The following is a 24092-nucleotide window of genomic DNA, read 5'->3' as shown; positions in this document are numbered from 1 at the left end:
AAGATTGTAGATATTTGCCCTAGGCCTGCATGTAACTGAATAACTAGAGGGACGCTAACCTCCTAGACCATAAGGTCTGCTTGATTGACCGTTGTCAAATTTAGGATCTCTGATTGGCTAAATTGTACAAGTTGTTTAAACATTACGAGGAATTAATTAAAATTTCAATTGGCTGCATGAAAGAGAAAGAAAGTTGCTAATTTCACTTTTCAGGGACAACATCTTCTATGTAGTATAGGGGGATCAAAAAACATTCAAATAAACTCAATTTTGTATGACAAAAAAAACAATTAATCGACGCCACTGTCCACAAAAGCATTAAAAAAAACTAATAAAAAAGCTTAGTTTTCCCTATAAAATGTCCTTAAATCGTTTGTTGAGATAAATAAGAAATGAATGAAATGGTGAAACATTAAAAAATTTGACTTTGACATGATTTAAATGACACGACTTGCTTGCTTGAACAGGTAAATAAACAGTCTATCGAAGAAAGGGTATGTGAATGTAGGTGATCCCTACTGAACAGAAGTACTGCATGCTCCAAAAATCATTGTGGCAAACACAAATCAAATTTTTTCTGGCATCTAGCACACAGGTGTCCAAGTTGGGCAAATGCAAGGTTAGTTTCCTTGCTTGCTACGCTTGCAGCAATTACCCAGAGCACAACAAGCATGCCTTCGGATGTAACTTGATCACAGTGTGAATGGTTTTGTGTTTATATTTTTATAAGCAGCAGACAATTCTTTTGGGGCCATTCGTAATTGAAGAAGAGTTAAGTAAGTAAAACTGTTTCACGGTTTTTGTGCTCTACATATTAAAATTTATGCGTACAAAGTTTCCATAATCCAAAATTCTAATTCATTCAAGATATGAGGGCTACTTGCTTATTAGCTTCAGTAGTTTGAAAAACAGGCGTGATTTGAATGTACAAGATTCCCATGCTCCAAAAGTATTGAACAAAATAACATTATATGAGACCCAGTCCTTTAGCAGACATTACTACTTGATTGAACAAAAACAAAAAGTGTTTTTCAAAACAGTTACAACAGTCTACAATGCCAATTCAATAGAGTTATTCCAGACCATACGAAACTCTCTTTTGTTTTGAAATGGCACCATTTGATCATTAATTATTGATTATTGAATATAATGCCCTGAAACTCTAACTCAAACTCAAAAAAACCTAACCTTAAACTTAATTACAGAATAGTAACATTTCATGTAAGGCTTAGGTAATATCATGGCAGAGGGAAATTTTCAGTGAATTCTATTCACAGTCAAAAAATAAATTTGGACCTTATCATACTATGATGAATATGTTTGTGCATACAATATTGAAGTATCATTTCAAATACAATGACTAACCCCACTGGGAACATTACCAGACAATGAAATATAGGACAACTGTGGGGTCCAAGGGCAATATTTGTTTCTCTACGAGAAAATTAAACACAGTAAACTAGGGCACATGGGTTCGAGTGCAGCTAATAGTTAAGTGTCATATGCGTCTTGGTAGATTTGCTAATCGGTTTTGTGCTTTAGGGGGTTTTCCAGGTTCTCTGGTGTTCCTCCTCCCACAAAAAGCAACTTCCAAATCCCAAGTGGAATTCAGTAGATGAGAGAAACTCTGTGGAAATGCCACTGATAAATACTATGCATTTAATTATTTTAGTTACTGTTACATGATAATAAAATCTTTGTTATAACATATTCCTTTCCTTACAGATGGCTTACTTACAGATTTAATACATAGTACAACTTAAGGATAAATAATTAAGGAAATGTTTTAAAAATCTAAAGAAACATGAGCAAATTGTATACTTATGAGTTGGTCATACTGGTATTGTACAAGTAAAAACTTCAAATTCACATTAGCTTATTTAGCTCATGCTAAATGCATAGAGAACATAAACGGAAAAGGCTGCAAACAAATGGAAAGAAGAAGTAAGTGCTAAAGAACATCAGAGATGAGGCAGATTACACCAAAAACACAATTAATGAAAATGAGAAAAGGATAATTATAGGACCACCAACCACATCAAAACTAGTGAGACCACAGAAAAAGAGAGAAAGAGACCAAAATAATAACTTACTGAGCAGAAAGATAGAAACTATTACTTTGTATGTGTTATGATGGAACCACTTAGACATAGGACAACATATTTTAGACACAAACACCTTAGTTATATTCTATTTTGTATATCTGTGACATTTTGTGTGTTGTAGGATAAAACGTAGCAGACAACAAATATACCAAGTGTTTTTAATCAGGGACTATAACAAAATATCTTGATATGCATCAAAATAGTCAATTCTAACTTGGTGGATAACATTTTATTTTTATTTTAGGAGTTATACCTGTTATTCTCTAGTCAAAGATTAAAATTTATGCATATAGCTTATAGTTATGTTATGTTTATATAGTTTATAGATAAGCTATTTCCGGTTTGTTCATTTTGGAATATCAAACATTATTCAAATGTGGCAAGTTCTAAGTGTAAAAGTTGGAACCCTACTGAGTACAATGTATTACACAGCATCACATTTGATGATATGAGGCTAGATGCCAGCCCATGTGAGGGACTTCAAAGCTCCAACGACACATTTACCTGAAATTTAAAAAAATCTAAGCCAGATATTGATCAGTTTGTGCTCCTACAACAGATTAATAAGAAGTTAGATTGTATGGCACAAGAGATTAAAGTTGATTGTTCACGTACTGCCCCCAACACACTCAACAAGCAGAAGGATAAGTCAAGGTCTAACAAGGTCACCTCATTGATGATTTTGAACCGCCACCCGGTTAGCTCAGTTGGTAAGAGCGTCGGTCTGTTGTGCGGGAGGTCGTGGTTCAAGCCTTGGCCGGACCAACACTCAGGGTCTTAAAATAAATGAGGAGAAGGTGCTGCCTTTGTAATTACAAATGGTTAGACCATCACTTGGCTCGGATGATCACGTTAATGGCTGTCCTGCCCTAATTAACTAGAGACGTTAAAAGAGGACCACAAGTTTATCAGTTGAATTACTGTCAAGTGTTATCCTCTATAAACAAAGTTATTTTACTATTATTATTATCTTTGTCAAATAGAGCAACTCTCTGTGCGGCAGCAGATCATGACCCTAAAACGATTTGGGCAGATATTTGTTACTCTTACTCTAATTGTGGAGATGATTCTGGAGATGACAACAAAGAGAGTTCAGATAATTATATGTGACGTTTGTATCTTGCTTCCATATAGTGTTCAACACAAATAATTTTGTGTAAAACAAAGCATTTAGCAATTTTAAAGACAGAAGGATAAGTCAAGGTCTAACAAGGTCATCTCATTGATGATCTTTGTCAAATAGAGCGACTCTCTTGTGCGGCAGCAGATGACCCTAAAACGATTTGGGCAGATATTTGTTACTCTAATTGTGGAGACGACTCTGGAGATGACAACAAAGAGAGTTCAGATAATTATGTGTGACGTTTGTAATCGTGCTTCCATAATGGTGTTCAACACAAATAATTTTGTGTAAAACAAAGAATTTAGCAATTTTAGATACACGATTTGTTTGTTTATCTAATTGTTAGGTTTTAAAAATAATGCTGACACCTTTTGGTAATAAAATCCCCCATAACAATATTAGGTAATAAGGTTTGTGTAAGCTGTAATGAAGGCATTACAGAAAGCTGAAAACCTTGTCGATATACATAACTTCAAATATAGTACTATATAATTGAATAAGAATTTTATTCAAGATAAAAACCAGGGGCCTCACATCTTCATGATGTTTTTCAGTGGTACTAGAACATAAAACGACAAATATCATGATCCAAGTCATTTTTATATGCCATTTTTGTTATCTCCTGTACTTTAAGATACATTTTAAGACATATAAGAACCTCTGATGTCCCTAAAGTGAAAACTAATCGAGTTAAGAACACTTTTATTATCCATATCGTCAAGTCTTAACTTTGATTCAATTTAGTCAACCTTATATTTCTCAATCTTGCTTGTAAAAAGTTTTAGATCTTATATTTTATCAAATATTAACATAATTATTAAATTTTGTATATATACTTATATTTTGATGTTATTATTAATTTTGTATTTAATACACCAATATTCAGCCTTCTGACTGATATGTATGATCAATAAAGCATCTATCTTTCTATTTTAGAACTATATTTATGAAAAACTGCAAAAAGAATGCCAAGCAAAACATCAGTTGCCACTTGGAATTACGCAACCTGAATGCAAAGTTTTAACAAAATGAAGGTTTGCAAATACGAAATGTAGTTATAAAATTATGTAACAAAAAATGTTACTTGTAATTTGATTTAATAAGGGGAAATGGGCTAGATCAACCATACTATTATGTACGTTTTTGATATTAAAATATTCATGTCTATTAACTAACAGTCAACAGAACTGTGCATGGATCATTTCGACATGCTAGCAGACTGCAAGTACTCAATTTATTTGTGGTTTTTATTTTTTATTTTTTCTCTCTTTCAGCCTTTCATAACAGTGTTTTTGCCTGTAGTCATCATTTCCGGTCAATGAGCTTGGTAAATATGTGCTTTTCTGCCAATTATCTTCACAGAACTTTGGGCATGATCTCAGTAGGTAGATACCAGGTAATAACACTTTCTGTCAGAGAGGTATCATAAAATGCAATTGGATTTGATGTAGATAATGTTTCATTTTCAATCAAGCATGTGATAATTTGAATGTTTAGACTTCCTGTTTTCATGGAATAGAAAGTTGATTGGCTCAGACTTTATCATCTGATCACATTTTGATCAACTTGTTTTCTAAATTCAATGCCACAGTTTCCATTTAAAAGGCAGTAATATAATGAAGACTAACTTGTTTTATGTCTGCTTTACATGTCTTCAGTTGCCTTGCCTAGATTTTTTGTTGTGTTGATTCATGGATTTCTCTCCCATTTGCAGGTTTCTTGCCATCATCTTGATGCAATTCTTTAATCTTTAACAGTAATAGTGTGAATAGCAATCCTGTTATTAGTTAATAAGGCACTCCCCAGGGGTTGGGTACCCCAGCTTGCGTTTATCCTTAAAAACTTAGGATGCCACTGACACTGTAGTAATGACTGCTGGAGTACACTGATCTTGATTGTCTGGCAGGGTTTTCATTGTTCTGAATCTAAGATTTGGATAACTATTGAAGTCTTGATGAATACTATCCTTTCTTGTTTTGTATCACAATGTTCAATAGCGAGTTGCATCGAGTCCATCATATTAGGAGTAGGCTGCTCTTGATCTTTTGGGAGGGTTTCCATTGTTTTGAATTAAAGATTAGGATAACTATTGAAGTCTTGATAAATACAATCCTTTGCCTTAATGGCACCAATGGATTATGTTCTCAATATAATTTGTCTTATTCTGTAGCTGGAACAAAATCACCATACTTTGATAATCATAACATGCTTCCAGCACTTCTGTCTTGTTTTGTATCATTTACAATGTTCAATATTGAGTTGCATGGAGTTCATCATATTAGGGTGATTCTAATATACTTGACATATTCCTGTCCTGTTCTGGATCATGTAGTCAATGTTCATTTAGTAAGTTGCATCAAGTGCATCACAATATCAAGCTATGTCTCTTATGTAATGTACTTTAACAATTTGGCATTGTTAAAGTAGTCTTAAGCAGCATTTGACAGTACAAGTGTGGTTGTCTAGTGAGATGGGGGATTTAGATATTAAACATTTACTTATAATTTTTTTGAGGAACTGCAACAAACATTACTTACTTTTTTAGATTTTTTTTTTTAAGTTATTTGGTATTTAAACACAAAAACAACGCGAGCAACAACAACACAAGCTACTTTACACCACCACAACTTTACTTGATCAATACAGAACAATCTTCTTATACATGAATATGTTTGAACAAATGCATTCTTTCTACTAATCTCTTTGCTGTTGTAGCATTCAATCAAACACATTCCAACTTTTCACGTGTTTCCAACATTACTCAATCAACATAAAAACAAAAACAATTTTCTTACGTCTGAGTCACGCATACACATTCAAAGCATTCCATTTGGTTGTAGCACCAGATCAAAAACACTTCCTTTCTTTGCAACATTAAATATTTAAATCAACACAGAACAAAATCATTACATTCTTATACATTTGTTTGTTTGTTTGAGCCACAAATGCAGACCAGTGCCAAGGTAGTCCCAAGCATCTCAAAGAAATGCATTCCTTGTGCTTTAGCTGGTGCAAAATCTTGCTTTTGGATGGATAAATCTTGGCAATAAATAGTGCTACATTCTGGTGGTAGGTTCTGTACCAGTAAATAATGTCAGGGTTTGGCAGAGGAGGCATTATACCTTGAAAGTTGATGTGCTTCACATTCTTCAGAAGCTGACCTTCACCGACTGTAGTCAGCGACTGCTGGAGAAGCACCTTGTTAGCGAATAGCACTACACTTTCTTAGCAATGAAAGTGGCTTCACCTTGGCAATAGATAATACAACATGTTGCTTTTTGACAGTAATTTCTGTTGCATATCTTGGCAATTAAATGTCCCGTACAACTTCCCTGATGTTGCTGCACATCTTTGTAGTGGATGTTGCTGCTACTTGACAGTGAATGGTGCTGCAACTTGACAGTCTATGGTGCTGCATTTCAGCAGTGAATGTTCATTATCTTGGTAATGGATATTGTTACAGCTTGGTGGTAGATGCTGTTGCAAAACTTGGTGGTGGGTGTTGCAGCCGTCAGGCAGCGAGTGGTGCTGCAAATCTTGGTGGGGTATGTTGCATGATCTTGGCAAGAGATAGTATTTCACATTTTTGCGATGTTGCTGCAACTTGGCAGAGGATGGTGCTGCACATGTTAATAATGAATGTTACATTATATCAGCAATAGATACTACATATCTTGGTGGTAGATATTTTTTAAAGCCTTGGAGTAGATGGTGCAGTATCCTGGTAGGGAGGCCCTTTGTATCTTTGCAATGGGTCTCATATTAGCTTCAGAACAGAAGGTAATGAACATCTTGGTTGTGGATAATGCTATAACTTGGCAGTTTATTGTGCTGCATTTTGGGAGAATAGTGCTGTAAATCTTGGTGTTGGATTCTTCTTCCTCTAGCCAGTGAATAGTTGTCCTTGGATAGTGCTTTAATTCTTTTGACGAGAGAGTGCCAAATCCTGGCATCTTGACAATAATGGTGCAACAAATTTATACACCAAAAAGTGATTAAGGATGATGTCATATCTTTGCAGTAAACAACAGTCCATCATGGAAGATAATAGCATTTCACCACCGGGCATGGTTTTCACGTCTTGAAAGAGGAGAGGTTTGCATCTTGGAAGTAAATGGTGACCTAAGCTCCATTTACGTCTTTTCCATGTGGTGTGCTGCATTTACTGTCTGTGATATCATCTGTGTCTTTCGTAGGTTATCTTTATTGTCAAAATGTTTTTACTCTAGATGCTCTTAACTTGTGCCTTTTTTAATATTTTTAATTGTTCATTAATATTCATCATCTTGAAAAAAGAGAGTTTTGCATCTTGGAAGTAGGTGGTGACTTCATCTACACTTATGTCTTTACCATGTAATGTGCTGTATTTACTGTCTGTGTTATCATCTTTGTCTTTCGAAGGTTATTTTTATTGTCAAAATGTTTTTACTCTAGATGCTCTTAACTTGTGCCTTTTTTTTATTTTTAATTGTTCATTGATATTCATCATCTTGAAAGAAGGGAGGATTGCTTCATCGAAGTAGGTGGTAACTTCTCCTCCACTTACGTCTTTCTTTACATACTAAATGATTCACTGTAGTCCTACTGCCATATAATTTTGGTTTTCCCTCTTACGCCCTTTTTCTGGTTACTAAAGATTATTAGCTTCAATTTATGATTATGGTACCATGATTGCACATTTAAATCAACATCTAAGGCTATCATGACTGAACCTCGCGCATAAAATGCCAGTGACACCAATCTAATCCATTTACCACATTGAAGAAGGATCCTTCTTGACTGCATTATACAACTGGCACCAGGAACTACATATTGTACAACAAACTTCAATGACATGTTCAATCAACATTATTTGCTGCTCATGAACTATCTTCGAACCAATGCTGCTTTGAGTTATCTTAGAAAGCATGATCATATGTAAGTGGAGTCACGTGAAAGGTGTCTTGATAGGTTTTTCTTGAAGATCTTTTGATTTTCTTGTCAAATAATGTACTAAAATTGTGCAATGCACTTAAATTGAGTCATTTGAATTGAATTAAAACAAGTTGGCAGTATGTTTTACAGAGCTATTTAGTTTTGAAGTAATAAAATACATGTTACTGGTTTATAGCATTCATTTGTTTATTATTAGCATTATGATTTTATCAATTCTTATTCTTTCCAAAAGTTCACCAGTGATTTAATTTCATTATTTTAATTTTTAATTTATTATGAATTCCTTGTTGTAGTGTTGAAAAAAGAAAATTTTATTTAAAACTGTTGATAATTTTCCATAATTGTCAAACCAAGAAATCAAATTATTACTGTTAATTATCTTAAGGAAAACTGGAATGCACCAAATAAATAAAATAAAAGGTGCAATAAATAGTGGATAAGGGAGTGAGTGTCCAAAGATAATGGAACTCTGGGTACCTATTCACTAGGTATCTACTGTAGCTACTCCTGTAACAAGTGTATAGAAAGGGGGCAATGTTACATGGGTATTGATGGCCCTATTTTCAGATTTTACTTGTACAATATTACAATATGTTTAATATCGCACTAGTTGCTATGACTTAAGCTATTGTCATTACTATGGTAACCATAGATTGATTCGCAGAGACAAAAACAATTGGCAAGAAGTATTGTGATGCTTAAATATTTGTAAGCACCAAGTACAGGTAGCACTATTAAATTCTTAAAATTTCCTCTTGTTTTTATTCTTTCCTATCAATTGCTCATCTATTACATGTAATAATTAGATCTGTAAGTATATTGCCAATTCCAGAATTGATGATTGGTTAAAAATGACAAAATGAAGAGAAGACCAAATTAAAGAGGCCTCTGACTAGTTAAATAATCTTGTCAACTACAATGCACTGCGCAGCTACATTCTTGTTTACTTCGTTTGTCTTCTCAAAGCTCTTCCATGCACTGGTGGAGCAAAATTTCTGCAAACTTACTATGCCAATGTCTTCAAATTCTTCACTACATTTCACAGCAAGTAGGAGTTTTTAAGAGAGATTCTCTTTGAGGCATGACTTTTCGGTTGTCCAACTGTTAGACATCACAACTTTCAAAATCTAACTTGGATTCGTTGCCAAAACTCAAAAAATCTCATGGAAATCATAAAATGTCTACCCAGGTATCATTACTTTATGATTATCTTAAGTCTAGATCGATTGCACTGGATTTTCAAACTTCACTTACAAAAAGCCATTTTGCCTGGCAGAGAAAATAGCCGCTTGTTTTGATTCCAGCGCACAATGCATTGTAGTTGACTAGGAATCTTGAAATGAGACATAACTAAAAGACCATTCTCTTTAATGCTTAATCTTTTATATGTCAAGTCTTCACTTAGGTTCCCGGATGGGATTCTTCAACTTCACTTTAAAGTGTTTGTTGGTGGCACTCAAACTTTACCTTATTGATTTTACTTAAATATAAAATATATTTGCAGAAGGGGAGAAAACAGAGAATCCAGAGAAAACCCTCCAATCCAGAGAGCACCTGATGAACTCTAAATAATCTACAGCCACCCTTGATTTCTAAGCAGTATTAAAAGCTGGCATTTCTCACTTTCCCAAAGATGAAATTGCTTCTCATTTAAAAAAAGTCTGAAGTGCAAAGGAAAAGGTGCCTTGGACCAATGTAATTGTATCGTTTTTGCTCAATAACAGCCTCGTAGAATTTCCTTAATTTTCAAATAGTATAGGAAGACATTTGTTCTACAAAGTCTAATAAATCCTTTTCAAAATTTGCAAATGTGAAATCAAGGACTTCACATTTCCTATGCTAGGAAAACCTAGAATTTAACCAATCAGCGTAAAATTGATTTTTGTGAAGTAAATGTATTATAAATCATGTTTATCTAAGTCCCACAGGAACAATAGCTATTTTAATTCAAATACCTACACGCTCTGAAAACTGGATCTAGCCACCTCAAACCTATACAAAAATAGTTGTTTATTTAAGAAACAACTTTCTTCAAATTCATATAATGTTCCTAAATTCCCTAAAGAAACAGATTTTCGGACATCAATTTGTGGCTTCAAAGATGATTAAAAAAGCCTATTTGGCGTGTTTACAGCTTTGTTGACATTCCCATATTGTTTTTCTTAAAGAAAGTTGAAACTTTTAGTTGGGTAAAAGATAAATGCCTCTAATTATTCATCCAAATGGAAAGTGTCCAAAATTAATGGAATAAATAAATAATATTTTTTCAAAATAATAAAATGTCAAATGTTTTAGAGATTACAAGGTGTAGTTGGTATGGATATCTCATAAGTTACTGAACTAATTAGCCTACAGTAACTCAAGTATGTAGCTTCAAAACAAAAGTGCATAATTTTAATTGCTATGTAGCTTAAAAGAATTCCTCTAATGCAGCTGCTCTCATTGCTTAATTTGTGGTCTATTTTGTACAACAAAACAATGACTAACAATGAATATGTTTCCACCAACATTTTCTGAGCCGACAACATTACATAATCTACATGTATGACGTTAGAGCAAAAAACTCACAATGGGGTTGGAACGTAGTATTTATTTTACCTGATGCTCTGGACTATTAAACATTTTTTGTAAACAATTTCCTTCCCAATAAATTAAGTTCTCTTGCTTCAAAAATTACCAAAACTAAATTAATGACAGATATTTCAAAAGTTTAATTGAAAGACTCAGTAAATCTTTTCTGAAAGTCTGGAAAATCAACAAGAAGTTTTATATGAGAAAAGCAGCCATCTTGAAACCAAACTCAAAATTCAAAATATGGTATCAAAACTCCTAATTTGCATACAGCAGCCATCTTGAAACCAAACTCAAAATTCAAAGTATGGTATCAAAACCCCTAATTTGCATATCTGAATATTCTGGAGCATGGTTATAGAATTACGTGTATTACATGTTTGGAGTCGCTTATATGTTTCTTGTCAGAGGGTGACAGTTCACTGTTATATTTGAATGTTTACCAGCGACCTTCAGCCACCTTTGATGCACGTGAACAGTATGGTGTATTGTTGACAGCTTCGCTAATAAAGTCCTCCAGAGCTTGAAATGAATGACTCTTATTTTGAATTCTAATGAAAAGAGCTTTTTTCTATGCATCCGGCTCGATTTACGAGTCTTCTGAAAAATCAAAATGTTGATGTCGTACATAAGCGTTTTTGTTTACTTCAATACATCAGAAAAAAAGGTTTGACTCATTGAAATTTTATTTCAGGCGTTAATTATATAATTTTACTTCAAATCGTATCTTTCCTTGATTCTTTTAATATGAATAATCCGAAGATAAAACTATGTGCAAGTGTGTGCATGCACACTGGGTCCCCACAGCGTCCACAAGTACTAGAAACTGATCCCACATGGAACATTCAGCATTTCATTTTCTCATATAAATATCAAAGTAATCTATATTGTATAAGAGTTTTGTGCTTGTTAGTGTCACGTAATTGTTCGTAATCAGATGACGGAAGTCGATTGGTAAATGTTTAATTATCGATCTGCTAACATCTTAGTGAGTGAGTGAGTGACACATTGCATATTCAGACCCCTCACAATAACTCGTTTCTATGCTTCACGTATCCACAAGTTAAAAATGAAAGTTTGATGAAATGGCAGGTTCAATTCCCACTAAGGGCATATGATATTTTTCTCTTATTCTCTCTACTTCATTATACAAACTGAACACATAATTTATTACTACTATATTATTCTAAAAACTAATTGAAGTGCTTGTTGCTTATGTTAGAAAGTAAAAGTAAAACTATGTGTCTTTTGTGCTTATACAACAAATCACTTAATGAGTGATCCCTTGGGGAAATATTAAGTTTTGTTTCCTGAGAAACACAATGTTTCCTTAAGTAAGGCCAAGAAACATTTAGATTCAAGGGAAACAAAATTAACTGTTTTCCTCTGACCATGCAGTCAATATTGTTTAACAATTGTTCATCAAAGGCGAAGTGATTATCAAGAGCCACCATTCTTCAAGCAGCGAGGTAAATATTCATCATTGATAATATAATTTGAATACTCAAAGACTTGAATACCAAAGAAAATTTGAAATTCAGGATAAAAAACATTTTAATATTACTTCAGATCTGGCAGACTGGAAAAACTCATAATCACAGCTGCAACAGTGATTAATGTCTCAGAATCACTGTTCGTTCAGCCAATCACGGCATGAGAAAATCTACCTTCAAGCCTAAAATTATATTGAAAAGTGTTAACTGTGGAATCATTGAACTACATGTACATGTACAAATAACAGACACTACATTAAAGACATTCAAAAGGTTATCACAACTTAGTATTACTCTCCTGCTCAAGATTTCCTTCATTAAAAAAAAAAACTTCAATGTTGTCACTTTAAGTGGGGCTCTCTTAATGGTCGATTACAATGTACACTGTACACTGTAGTCTATTACAATAAAGCTTTTGAAATACTAAACTCATGAGAAAATACAATGCTACTTGAGCACCAAGTTTGATCTTTTGAATTCCTTACACATACTAAAAGTTATATATATTAGTGTAATGCTTAAACCAAATTATTTTTTGATAATTGTTGCAGCTGATGCTATACATTTAACACTTCTAAATAGATGGAAAAGCAGTTTGATGTGTAAAATATGCTTTGTCTTTACCTTTTTGTATTACTGCTTCTCACACTGTTTATAAGAGCAAATTTCAGAGGACTGTGAAAGACTCACATTGTTAATCAGGAAGATAATTTAATTTAAAAAACAAGTGTTGTGGAGTGTCTAATCTGTTTAAAGCACCTCAAGGTTACCATAAGTGTGATCTAGCACACCATACTTTTTCTTTTCACAGTCATATGAAATCTACTCAATAGCTCTATGTACCTTATACCAGCAAACAATAATATAATTTAAGTAAATTTAATTACTCACTCAGTTTCCTGAATTTTTTGAATCGGCAATGAGGGAGTTATGGTAGTCTTGTTTCATGCATGCTAGCTGTGTAGAGCCACTTTATCTCATCACTCTCAGCGGAGCAGAAGGCTGTCAGTTATTGCAAAGTTCTGTAAAGTTACGAACATTTAAATATTTACTAGGGTATTCAACGAAACCCTATAAAACTATAAATCGTTATAAAGGTCAGATAATAAAGATTATGGAAAATATTATTTGAAAGCGATCTTTTAATTTGAAACAATGCTGGTGCCTTAAACATGAATCAGTTACTTTCTATAAATGTGAATTAATGAACATGATGTTAGCGTGTATAGCCAAAATAAATTCACCATGTACTGTAAATAAGCAATAGATAATCTACAAAAGGATGCGAGTGATTTTTGGTATTATGCTTCTTTGAGAATTTATTGAGTTTTAAAGTTGCAACGTCAACAAAATTCAATGTTGGTTGAAGAGGAAATACTCTAATGTCAAGAATCGCTCATACTGTACCCTTTTGTTTATCCATACCCATCCTTGACTTTTGCCAAATTTCATTGAAATAGAACAAAACTACATACCCTATTAATTCATTTAAAGATAGGGAAAAGGCGTAAAGAGATTTCAAGCTTTTGAGTTTTGGGAGGGTTTCACACATCCTGTGGAAAGGTTACCCAAGAAGGTGTCCAGTAACCTTAAAATATCTACAGTACTCAATCCATAATAAAATGTACCTTACACAAGCAAACAATATCTTTGGATATAATTTCTTAAGGTGACTGCCTACTTTTGAAGGCTGTGCATGCCCTCAAAAACCGCCGAATAATCTACAAGATTTTATTGAAGAACCATACACAATTTGACCTTCACAAAGGAAAAATCCTCAAATTTTGCACGGTACTCTGCTTTTTATAAGCTTATGCAAGAAAACTTCTAAGAATCTACATTATATCAAATGTTTTTAAAATATTAATTATTCTAACACATGAAAATATAGATTTTTGTAGGAATTTTTGTTTGACTTAAAGGATATTTTTTTGCGAGCTATTATCTCTCGAGTTTTAATTTTATCCTGATTATTTTCAGGGGCAACATATTTTCTTCAAAACCTCATGCATAGGCATTTATTAAATGCGCATTATCTCAAAAACAAGCTTGGGACACCCCATTATTCTTTTCATATTTGGAATCAGCATTAAATTTCACTCCAGAAAATTGTAGCTTAAAAAAAGTTTTTTTTTCCAAAAGTAGCCAGTCACATGAATTTATTTAAATTACTTACTGAATTTTTCCAATAAGCAATGAGGGAATTAGTAGTCCTCTGTCATGTTAGTGTAGAATGACTCTTATAAATCCCAGCTGAAGACAAGTCTGACAGTCACTTTATAGTACTGTAAAAGGCAATAAACATTAAAATGTTAATAGGGGACTTCAGTTAACTATGTACTCTATGGAATAGTAAGGTCTTTTTGATTACTTATGGGCAATGTGCCCACAAAGCCCACAAAGCTCTCTGGGAAACTGAGAAATAAAATATGAGAATATGTTGAAATGCTTATGTTCCATAGAAAACTTTACTTTTCTTGTCTAAATACTTTTAAATAAAAAAGTTAAAATACTTATATTTCCTTATAAAATAACTGTTTAGATCTTGCATCATGACTGGTTGGGATAGGGTGCTTTATTTAACAATTATTCGCCGAAGGCCTAGGAATAACGAGGAACATTTACTGAGACGTGAGTCAGCTTCGAGCGGCAAGGTAAATATTCCCCAATGATCACTGAGCCTGAGGCAAATAATTGTTTTATTACAAATACACAGGCGATTCTTTCAAAAAGAAAAGAAGAAAAAAAAGAAGATAAAAGGCAATTTTTTTCGGTAACAGCAACAAAGTGGCGGGCTGCCACTTTGGATTTTTACTCGAGCTAGGTGATTATCATGTGATAGTGTGAGTTTCTTGACCAATCAGTGTGCCAGATTTTCTATAACCACCTGCTTATTTTTACTAAGATAGCATACAGAATATGCACACACTTTCAGTTGCGTTATTTCTTCAATAAAAAATGTTGAAGGAAAATTTCTTATTCCTGTCTGTTGATGCTTTGTGCTAGATATTTGTGCTCATGTACGAACACTGGCCATTAAAAAAAGCTTTCAAGTTCATTAGGAAAAAGGAATTTGATTTGAGTGAGAAAATTATGCACTTATCATTTGCTTCCCCTTGGGTCGACCCCCGGGGCACCCACGGGAACCCAGGGGGAAAGGAAGGGTTTTTTCCCCAGGCAGAGGAGGGGCGTTGTTTAGCTTTGGTAATGGATTTGCTGGACCACAGGGACATACCCACAGGATTTGTTCTACATTTGGTCAGCAAATTTTCACAATAGACTATGGCTTTTTCATGCCATCTTGCATCTTTTCCTGAGCTAGTAGAGCAGTAAAATAAAAACAGATTCGTCTTTTGTTCTTTTCTTCTCAAATGATGCCATTATTTAAAGTGTGGGATTTATCAAGACTTAAAAGAAAGTCTTTAATGACAGACGATTTTGGTGAATTGTTATCACAGTTAGCTTGGTCATTAAGCACAATTTGCAACAAACCTGTGGCAAACCAGTCTTAATTTCAATATAAATTCATTTTAATATGCAGTCAATCTTGATATGAATTCGCTTGAAATCATTAGCTAAAAAGAAACTTGGAACTTAGAATAAAAATATGTGACCATGTGTGATTTGAAATATTCCATAACTTAAATCTCTGTATTCCTTTCCTTAGCTTCTAAACAGATCAATAGTTGCCAACTCTATCTAACAGATCAGGTTATTGCTGTTGTTTTGTTACCAAATCAAACATAAACTCCTTTATATTTGCTGTTCATCAAAGATGTTCAATGATTTATTATTCACAGAAATTCAGGTTTACTGCGATTTCCGAATTTTAAACGTTTAACTGCAAACTATTAGTATCGACTTATCCTGTCTTAAAGAAACTCAAATCATAGCCATAGCGATAGCTAATTGCAATCAAGTGGTAAGATTCGGAGCCAGAATCCTGTGACATTTTTGAGAAAATATATCCAGAGTGAAAAAATTTACAGCAACAAGAAGCATGAGATAAGTGCAGCGCTTTTTGCACATTTGCACATGTTTACGTGAGTATTTACATCAGTCCTTGTGTAGAAACCAATAGAAATGATAGAAAACCTTTTTATTGACTTCCACCCAAATTCAATTATTGATGAAGGTCTAGTTGGTTGCGTGTAACTGGGAATCGTAGCAACGGAATTTTTACCATTCACATGCCAGTTAATAATTATATTTAAATAAAATAAATATGAAAATATAAATATGGTTTTGGGTGCACATTTCCCCCAGGGAAAAGCTATTTGTAATTAATTTATGCCCTTTAACTGGGGGCTGTGAATGGTTTTTGTTTGTCACGAAAAACAATTCCCCTGGGGTCGACCCAAGGGGAAGCAAATGATAAGTGCATTACCATCCTTTAAGGTAAGTATGGTTCACTTTGAAAGTGTCATTTGACCAGGATAATTAGTTTTAATGCCAATATCAAGATGTGGAACAGACACCTCATTATTTATCAGAGAAAATTGGACAAAATTTTTTTTAAAACTTATCTCATATAGTCAACTCATTAATCATTCCAAGATGTACTGTACCCCCACTTTGCAATGTCACAAACATTTCAAGGCCCTGGATTTAAAGAATTCAAAGGCAAGTCATACTACATTGTACCTCGGTCATAAAATTAACAGCTTTAAGTGCTTTAATTATTTTAGCCTATAATGTATAATGAAAGTTAAACAAAAAACTATCTACTGTAACATTTATTTATTGTACTTACGTTAAAGTTCCATTTAATTTAAACTGTATGTTACTGTGCATAGTACTGGGAACCATTCATCACATCATTCATCAAAGGTACACATCAGAAGCTGTAGTGCTGCGCAGACCGTTAGGTTGAATCTCTGAAGAAAAATAAATTTTTTAATAAAGATATTATAACAATAAATAAGTATTTTACTCAAGGAACCCACTTTTTGTTTCTCTTTTTATCTTATTACGCGACTATATTATGTGCATACTCAAATTTAGGCCGTAGTAAACTTTTGTTGTTGTTTCTGTTGTTGTTGTCGAGGGAAAAGTGGTACGAACTATTATATCCGTAGCTCCAAAAACGGAGCTAAATGTAAAATAAACTTTAAAAATAGAATTTCGAATGAAATATAAGCTGAAGTATTGAAAGTAGAAAGTATTTTTAAGACCTTAGCTCAATATATCGGAAAAATTATTTGGGGCACTTTTTCTCCTGTTGGTATGCACGCACTTCAACACGTGCTTCAGAAAATACGTTTTTTTTCCTTCCAAAAAATCTTAAACACTTTAAATAAACAACAAGAGGAGAAAATAACATATATTGTAAAAGCCATAAGAGTTATGAAATATTCTTAGCCATTTCTTACCGTACAAATATCGATATCCGTTTTCTATACATTTTCACACTTCCTATCCGCCATGTTGTTCTTGTCCAAATATGACCGCAAAGCAGGAAGGGTATAAACGTGTTTTTCATCAAAATCACGTGGCCCTAAATTAACTGGGTTTCCTGTGCCATGATACATACGCCGCCAGCTTTCTCATTTTTGTCGACATGGCATTCACTTCTTGTGCAAACCAACTCACGCTAAATAGTGACCGCTATTACAATACAGTGAAACCTCTATAATACGGAAAAGAAATTAAGGACCAGTAAAAAGTGTGCGAGGTTTAGCCAGGACACAGGCCAGCCCAAACAATGCAACTGTGCTGTCTTTTATTACTGAAAAAATCGTAAAATTTGAAAATTAAAAAATTGAATTTACTTTGATTTCAGGTTGTCAATAATGCTTTTAGCTGTCTTTAGCCATTTTTTCTCATTTTCGCGAAAAAACGGCTAAAGAAAGCTAACGCACGAGTACTGATAATCTAGAAGAATTATGTGTCAATAGTTATTCCTGATTGGGAACACTGGACTGTGCAATAATTATCAGGAGGGAGGGGCTGAAAAATGAGATATATCAAGCAAAAGATTAGGCAGTACCCCCCTTAAAAACCAAAATTTTTAGTTCATACCCCCACCCTCTTTTATGTTTGAAAAATAACGTTGAACTAACGTTCTTCCGTCAACACAACAACAACAACAAAAAAACAATAAAAAGACATCTAGTTCTTCGATTCCCATTGTTTTACGGGGGAAGCTGAAAAACAAGTTTGTGATTTTTGCTCATAAGATCAGTTAAATTAGCTAGTTTTATTAAAAAAAGAAAAGAAGAGAAGAGAAGGGAAGAGAAGAGAAGATCAAATGAGGGTAAACGAAAGTATCAAAATGTTTTATGACTCCACGAGCATGAACTCCGTTAGTAATATACAACTACTTGCAAGAAGGTTGTCATACCAGAATAGAACATTTGTAATTTAGTAAATAAGTGATTTAGTAAATTCACCGATTACGAATAAATTATCACTGACGTCAGACTCGGTGAGAAAAAAATAATTTTGGACGATATGAAGTTACCGGCATGCAGATGAAGAGGTAATTTCAATGTTAAAACGAAAACGAATAAATAACAAAATAAGATCACGATTTGTTTTTGTACGTTTCTGCTCGTGCAACATTGTGGCGGTCATGCAGTAAATAAATAGGTTGACATATAGCCTCTCTCCTCCTCCCCAGTCCCCTCTTCCTCCCAAAATTTTCTACCAGAGGGCCGCTACGCAGGCTAGTTGACATAATAACAATACTAAAAGAATCTCCCTTTAGACTTGGAAAACTAGCGTACCTAAAACTACGAAGTCTAGCGATGCCTGGCGTTAGTAGTCTGACGTCAGTGATAATTTATTCCTAATCGGTGAATTTACTAAATCACTAAATTACTAAATTACAAATATTCTATTCTTGTATGACAACCTTCTTGCAAGTAGGTATACATCATATATAAATATCCATGTCAAATCGTAGTTAATGAATGAATATTTAATTTATTCTGAACTTTTCTGGAATTATTTATACACCGATGCATTTATTTCACATTGTGATTTTTACTTATCGGCTTTTTTATTATGACAGATTCTACATAGTTACATCCTACATAAATTGTTTTGGAGAGCGTGTTTTATTTAGCATACAGTAATAACCGTGTCATCATTTTTTCATTAACAGTATTACTTTGTGCACACTGCGCATGTCAATTCTAAGCCTTGCTTATAAGGATTGCAAGGCAGAGAACCACAAACCCCTTGAACTGGATACAAAAGAGCGCCATTATAATTCTTATGCGAACCAACGACAGTTTCTGCATCCCTGTCGACGCAGATAAAATCTCTTGGGTGGGGATGAGAGTAATGCTCCGTCATGAGGTAGCCCCAGTACTCCGTCTTCCATCCCGCGGGACACACGTTTGTCCCAGGGATCATCAATTTGGCAGTGCGGGAAGGTGCATAACATACAGCACATGGAGCTTCGTGATCATGAAGTGTTTTTGTGAATAACTGCGCGTTATCGTTGACTTCGTATTCGGTACCATACATTCTTCCACCATTTTGGAAACCAGGTTTGGCATTCACATATTTGGGATTATCTGTGAGGCACATGTAGTTTGTACCACCACCAGGATGCGTGTAGTGCTCTCCACCAATGATACCTTAGTGAAGAAATATAATTATTAAATTCAAATAAGAATTCAATATTTCAATTTGTCTTGACACACAATAGAAAGGAACTCCTCAAAAAATGGAATCCGTGAACAAAACATAACACAAGACGCTGACGCACATTACATGGACAGAACTGAAAAACCAACATGGTACCAACGTAAGACAAGACGGTGTAGTTAACAAAGCACAACACAAGCGCATGTTAAAAAATCTCACTCTTTACCTTTGTAAACGAGAGAAGATATACGAGGGCAAGAAGTCTTTCCCCATCTAACGTACTGCACCCCGCCACCTGGAGGTCCTCGAGGACCTCTTGCTCCATTGATTCCTCGAACCCCTCGAAATCCTCTTGGTCCTACAAACGAAGATTGAATAAGCACAATGTAGGATCTACTTTAATTGTAAAAAAAGTAAAAGGACAGGGCAAGATTGTATAGGAATTCAGCCCTTTTCTTTGACTTACAGTTTGGGGTATTAAAAAACCATGAACCATGTATTAGAAATTGAAATTCTATACATTTGTGTTAGCTAGTTACGATGATTTTTATACCTTTATATAGAATAATGAAGTAATAGTTAAGACTCAACTGAGATGAAACGTTTCGCTATATTAAGCAAGTTTTTAAAATTATAGTATCATCGGCAGTCAATCGTTGCTGCATGCTATTATTAAATATGCCGGATGCTTTGTGGCTGGTCAGGCTTTTATTTCTCACCCCTTGGTCCTTGTTGACCATCTCTTCCATTGTGACCGTCCTTTCCTGAGTGAAGAAGAAGAAGAAAAAGCAACTTTAATTAAAGTTTGAACATTTTACAAGCACGTCTGGCCATATTTGTAGTCCATATTTTAAGTACGTTGAAGCAAAGCAAGATAAATGGTGTCCATTTAGCGCAAAACCTTTTTCGACAAAATGCAATCAGCTTCATTTATAGCCCAATGATCTAGCCTAATGTATTACGTGCAGTCATGCCTTTTTTTGGTTATGCATGGTAGATATCATAGATTGATAAAAATCAATCAACTACGACTGTCATATATCAAGTTATTCTATTTAAACCATTTCACTAATTGTGTTAAGATTTGCTTGTGCTTAAAATTTATTCGCTGACGGTTTCGTACGTTTTTTAAATTTATTTTTACACTGCTGCACGCTGGTGTAGTCAGTGTATCTATATCTATGCAAATTTTTGTTCCCAAAACGCTAAAGGAGTGCAAGAAAGATAGTTTTCTATCTCTACTACAGAATATTTTGATTAACAGATATTAAATATTTTTATATACCTGGCTTCCCTGGCATACCATCACGACCATCTCTTCCTAAAAATAAACAAACAAGATATTTAGCTTTCTGAAAGAATCATTCCCTTTAAAAAATAATTAAGATGAAACGATAAGGAATGTACCTCTGAGTTGCTGCACACCGAGGGCTTCAAGACGTCGAAGTCTGTAAAAAAAATGATGATATATTTCACTGATTGAAAATATACACGAGATATATATGCAAAAAATATTAATCAATTTGAGCTCGAAGTCAAAGACTAACTATTTAACTAGTACTTGGTTTGCCTACCTTGCTTCCATTCTTGCAAGGATTGCTAGGATTTTAAAACTAGGAGCTGGTTTAGCGGTAGGAAGATTCTCTTCTCTTAACTCTGCCGGAAGACTCTCTATCTTCTCATCTTTCTCTTCCTCAGTGGCCACATTGACAACTAAAGGAATTAAAGCGAAAAGCAGAAAGCTTTTACGAAAAATCATTTTCTGGTGATTCTAACTGAGATCCGAAAATGAGATCAGAACTCCTAGCTCTGAGCAAGCCAGCCAAAGGAATGAGGCCTGTAAAGAAAAAGAACTTTTTAAAGATAATTTTAAAGGTGTTGGCTTGCATCACACTACTTATTTCTAATTGGTTATCTGTACATTACCCTCTTACCCAATTGCCTATATATGGATATGGACCTCTTTTGATTGGTCGGTACGAGATTGATTAATATCATTATTATCAGTATTAATATCAGTATTAATATCATATTAATATCAGTATTAATATCATATTAATATCAGTATTAATATCATATTAATATCAGTATTAATATCATGGGAAGCAAAGCGTAGCTGAACATTCGTTTATGAGTAAATTTGAAATGAACAAATATTTACCGGCTTTGATTCTGTCCTGGAGCAAAAAAGGAGCGCTGGTCAATTGAGGATGACAGTATTAGACAGAGGCTGCGGAACATTTGGAAAGATGGGGGGGTGGGGGGGGGGGGGGTTGGAGGTTAAAAGTGTATTCAGTACAGTGTATAAGTACTACAAATGTCAGTCAAAAGACCCAAAATAAGACCCTTCTTGAGTCATTCACTTCGATGAACTCCATATGCTATGTTTTTCTTCATTACATTGTCCATGCATGTCTAATAACTTTTACTTTTGTTAAAAATATTTTAAGTTAAATTTAAACGCCAACATTTTGTGGTAATAGGACGACAATCCCACCCGACCCGATTCCGCCGCCTATGTTAGACTTGTATATGTATAGAAATGTATATATAAAGAGGGAAAAATTTCGATTTAAATTTTTCTTTGATTGCCATTAATATCATGTGATGATGAAAACGTAAATTATACACCGTGAAAAAGATGAAAAACCTTACTGACGTTTCGGACGATAGTCCTTCGTCGGTGTAAAAGAGCATAAATATCATGTTGTTATTCTACATGCATCAAGTACCGGTCATTAACTCGACACAAGCCATCAGTTTTCTAAAAAGTCCTTTCATAACTCGAGAAGGTTAAGTAATTTGTAACCTCTGGTATTATTATTTTTTGATATAAATAAAACTACTAACGAGAAAAAAGAGTTCTATTGAAATATTTGCAGCAGTATACATAAAATATGAGAGAGAGAGTTCTGTTCTCCTCATTTAACTAAACCTTGCGGTCCTTTTATACAGTTCAAAAATTCATTAGTCAAATTTGTAGATCAATATAATTTGACATTTTCATCCAAGCATAGAATAAATTGTATTTGTATAAATAAGATTTTAAACAAGTTGAAAACATTTGTATCTTGCAGTATAAATCGTAAACTATGAGAGCGTTTCCTTAACACATTCGTAAATTTCTAGCATGAAACTTGATGACTTGTCACGGCAAGAGGGATCGAAATAAGAAGTAAAAAATATATAACATCGAAGATACACCATCAGTAGCGGACTAAGAATTCGAAGGATTTCAAGGGGGTGACTTTTACCTAGGAAGGCCGCTATTTTCCAACTCAAAATGGGGTTGGCTAGTCACCGACTTCATCATTTATATCCCCATCTCCCCTCCCCCCTACCCCCTTCCTCCCCTGTTTTCCCCCTCGACCATGAAAAAAATAAGTTTATACTCTACTGTAACCCTTACACCTAATCGAAAAAACATAGTCTGGTTGAGATTTTTTCAAACATCGAATTCAAGACAGATGGGTGGATTCTGGATTAACAATAATGAGGCTGATGTTAATTTATATATTGCAGTTTTGCAGCAGCTCTCGAACAGCGATTCAAATTACATCCAGACAAGCACTTTATTCATTCTTCATGCTTGTATCTTCGTCTTAGCTTCGATTATTTAACATTTCTAATTAAACCATGTTCACTTAACCTCAATACCAGTATTGATATAACTGATTAGTCACCTTCACCTTCAGCCAATCACAGAAACATGTATTTTCATCAAAAATATTTTCAAAGAGTCAAAGACTCCAAAATTTGCATGATTCCTGCAAAATTTTTAACTCTGACCATCATAGCTGTGCTTTCTTGGCCTTATTTACTAGTCTAGGATATCAAACATCTAAACCAACCCTAATCCTTCAAGACCTACAAGTTGTTTGCAAAGTTTGTATCTGACGTAGCAATCAAATATCAAGCATGCACTGGTCAGGTGACCAAAAACAATCTTCTAACTTTCCTAATATTTTCATTATCTCATATTTTTTGTTCAATCCTAGATATCTTTTATTTAAGTTGTTCTAATTTTTTTAATGTGGATACATATTAGATTTATATTCTAATAACCTTATCAATTGTGACTATTTCCATTCCTTTTTTTACTATAAACGCCTTAGCATTGTGTTATACAGTCCTTTGACAAAACGTTTTCGTTGATCGGATCATCCCTACGCGCCTAGACCGAAAATGATAACGGGTAAATTAACACAAATAATTAATTGTTCTCCATCAGTCGGTGACAATCGCACAATGGAGAGCAATATGCAC

The 24092-nt window shown here is 34.1% G+C and overlaps 1 protein-coding gene and 1 long non-coding RNA gene across 6 annotated transcripts in view; both read right to left on the bottom strand.

The window, feature by feature from the left end:
• The window catches only part of LOC116306029 (uncharacterized), a 328067-nt gene that overhangs the window by 19641 nt on the left and 284334 nt on the right, over positions 1 to 24092 (bottom strand). For 4 of the 5 annotated variants that reach the window (XR_016120388.1, XR_016120390.1, XR_016120391.1 and 1 more), the window contains exons 1-4: positions 17600 to 17661; positions 16981 to 17104; positions 14404 to 14512; positions 13119 to 13249 (exon numbers count right to left, since the gene is read on the bottom strand). This is a non-coding gene — a long non-coding RNA (uncharacterized LOC116306029). Of the gene's footprint in view, positions 1 to 13118; positions 13250 to 14403; positions 14513 to 16980; positions 17105 to 17599; positions 17662 to 24092 lie in introns of those variants that run through there. The other variant, XR_016120389.1, reaches the window with a different exon arrangement.
• On the bottom strand, positions 19132 to 21648 carry LOC116306026 (uncharacterized). The gene is made up of 6 exons (XM_031716053.2): positions 21401 to 21648; positions 21234 to 21274; positions 21112 to 21147; positions 20546 to 20590; positions 20053 to 20184; positions 19132 to 19816 (listed from the first exon to the last, which is right to left on the bottom strand). The coding sequence occupies exons 1-6, from the start codon at positions 21583 to 21585 to the stop codon at positions 19338 to 19340; spliced, it is 918 nt and encodes a 305-aa protein (XP_031571913.2). The 5' UTR covers positions 21586 to 21648; the 3' UTR covers positions 19132 to 19337.

Source organism: Actinia tenebrosa, unplaced genomic scaffold, assembly GCF_029948245.1.
Source record: "Actinia tenebrosa isolate PJP-AT-01 unplaced genomic scaffold, QUT_ActTen_1.0 PGA_scaffold2__45_contigs__length_23673736, whole genome shotgun sequence".
Classification (NCBI taxonomy): Eukaryota; Metazoa; Cnidaria; class Anthozoa; order Actiniaria; family Actiniidae; genus Actinia; species Actinia tenebrosa.
The sequence above is the reverse complement of the archived record's forward strand: the minus strand, read 5'-3'. Positions and strand labels throughout refer to the sequence as shown.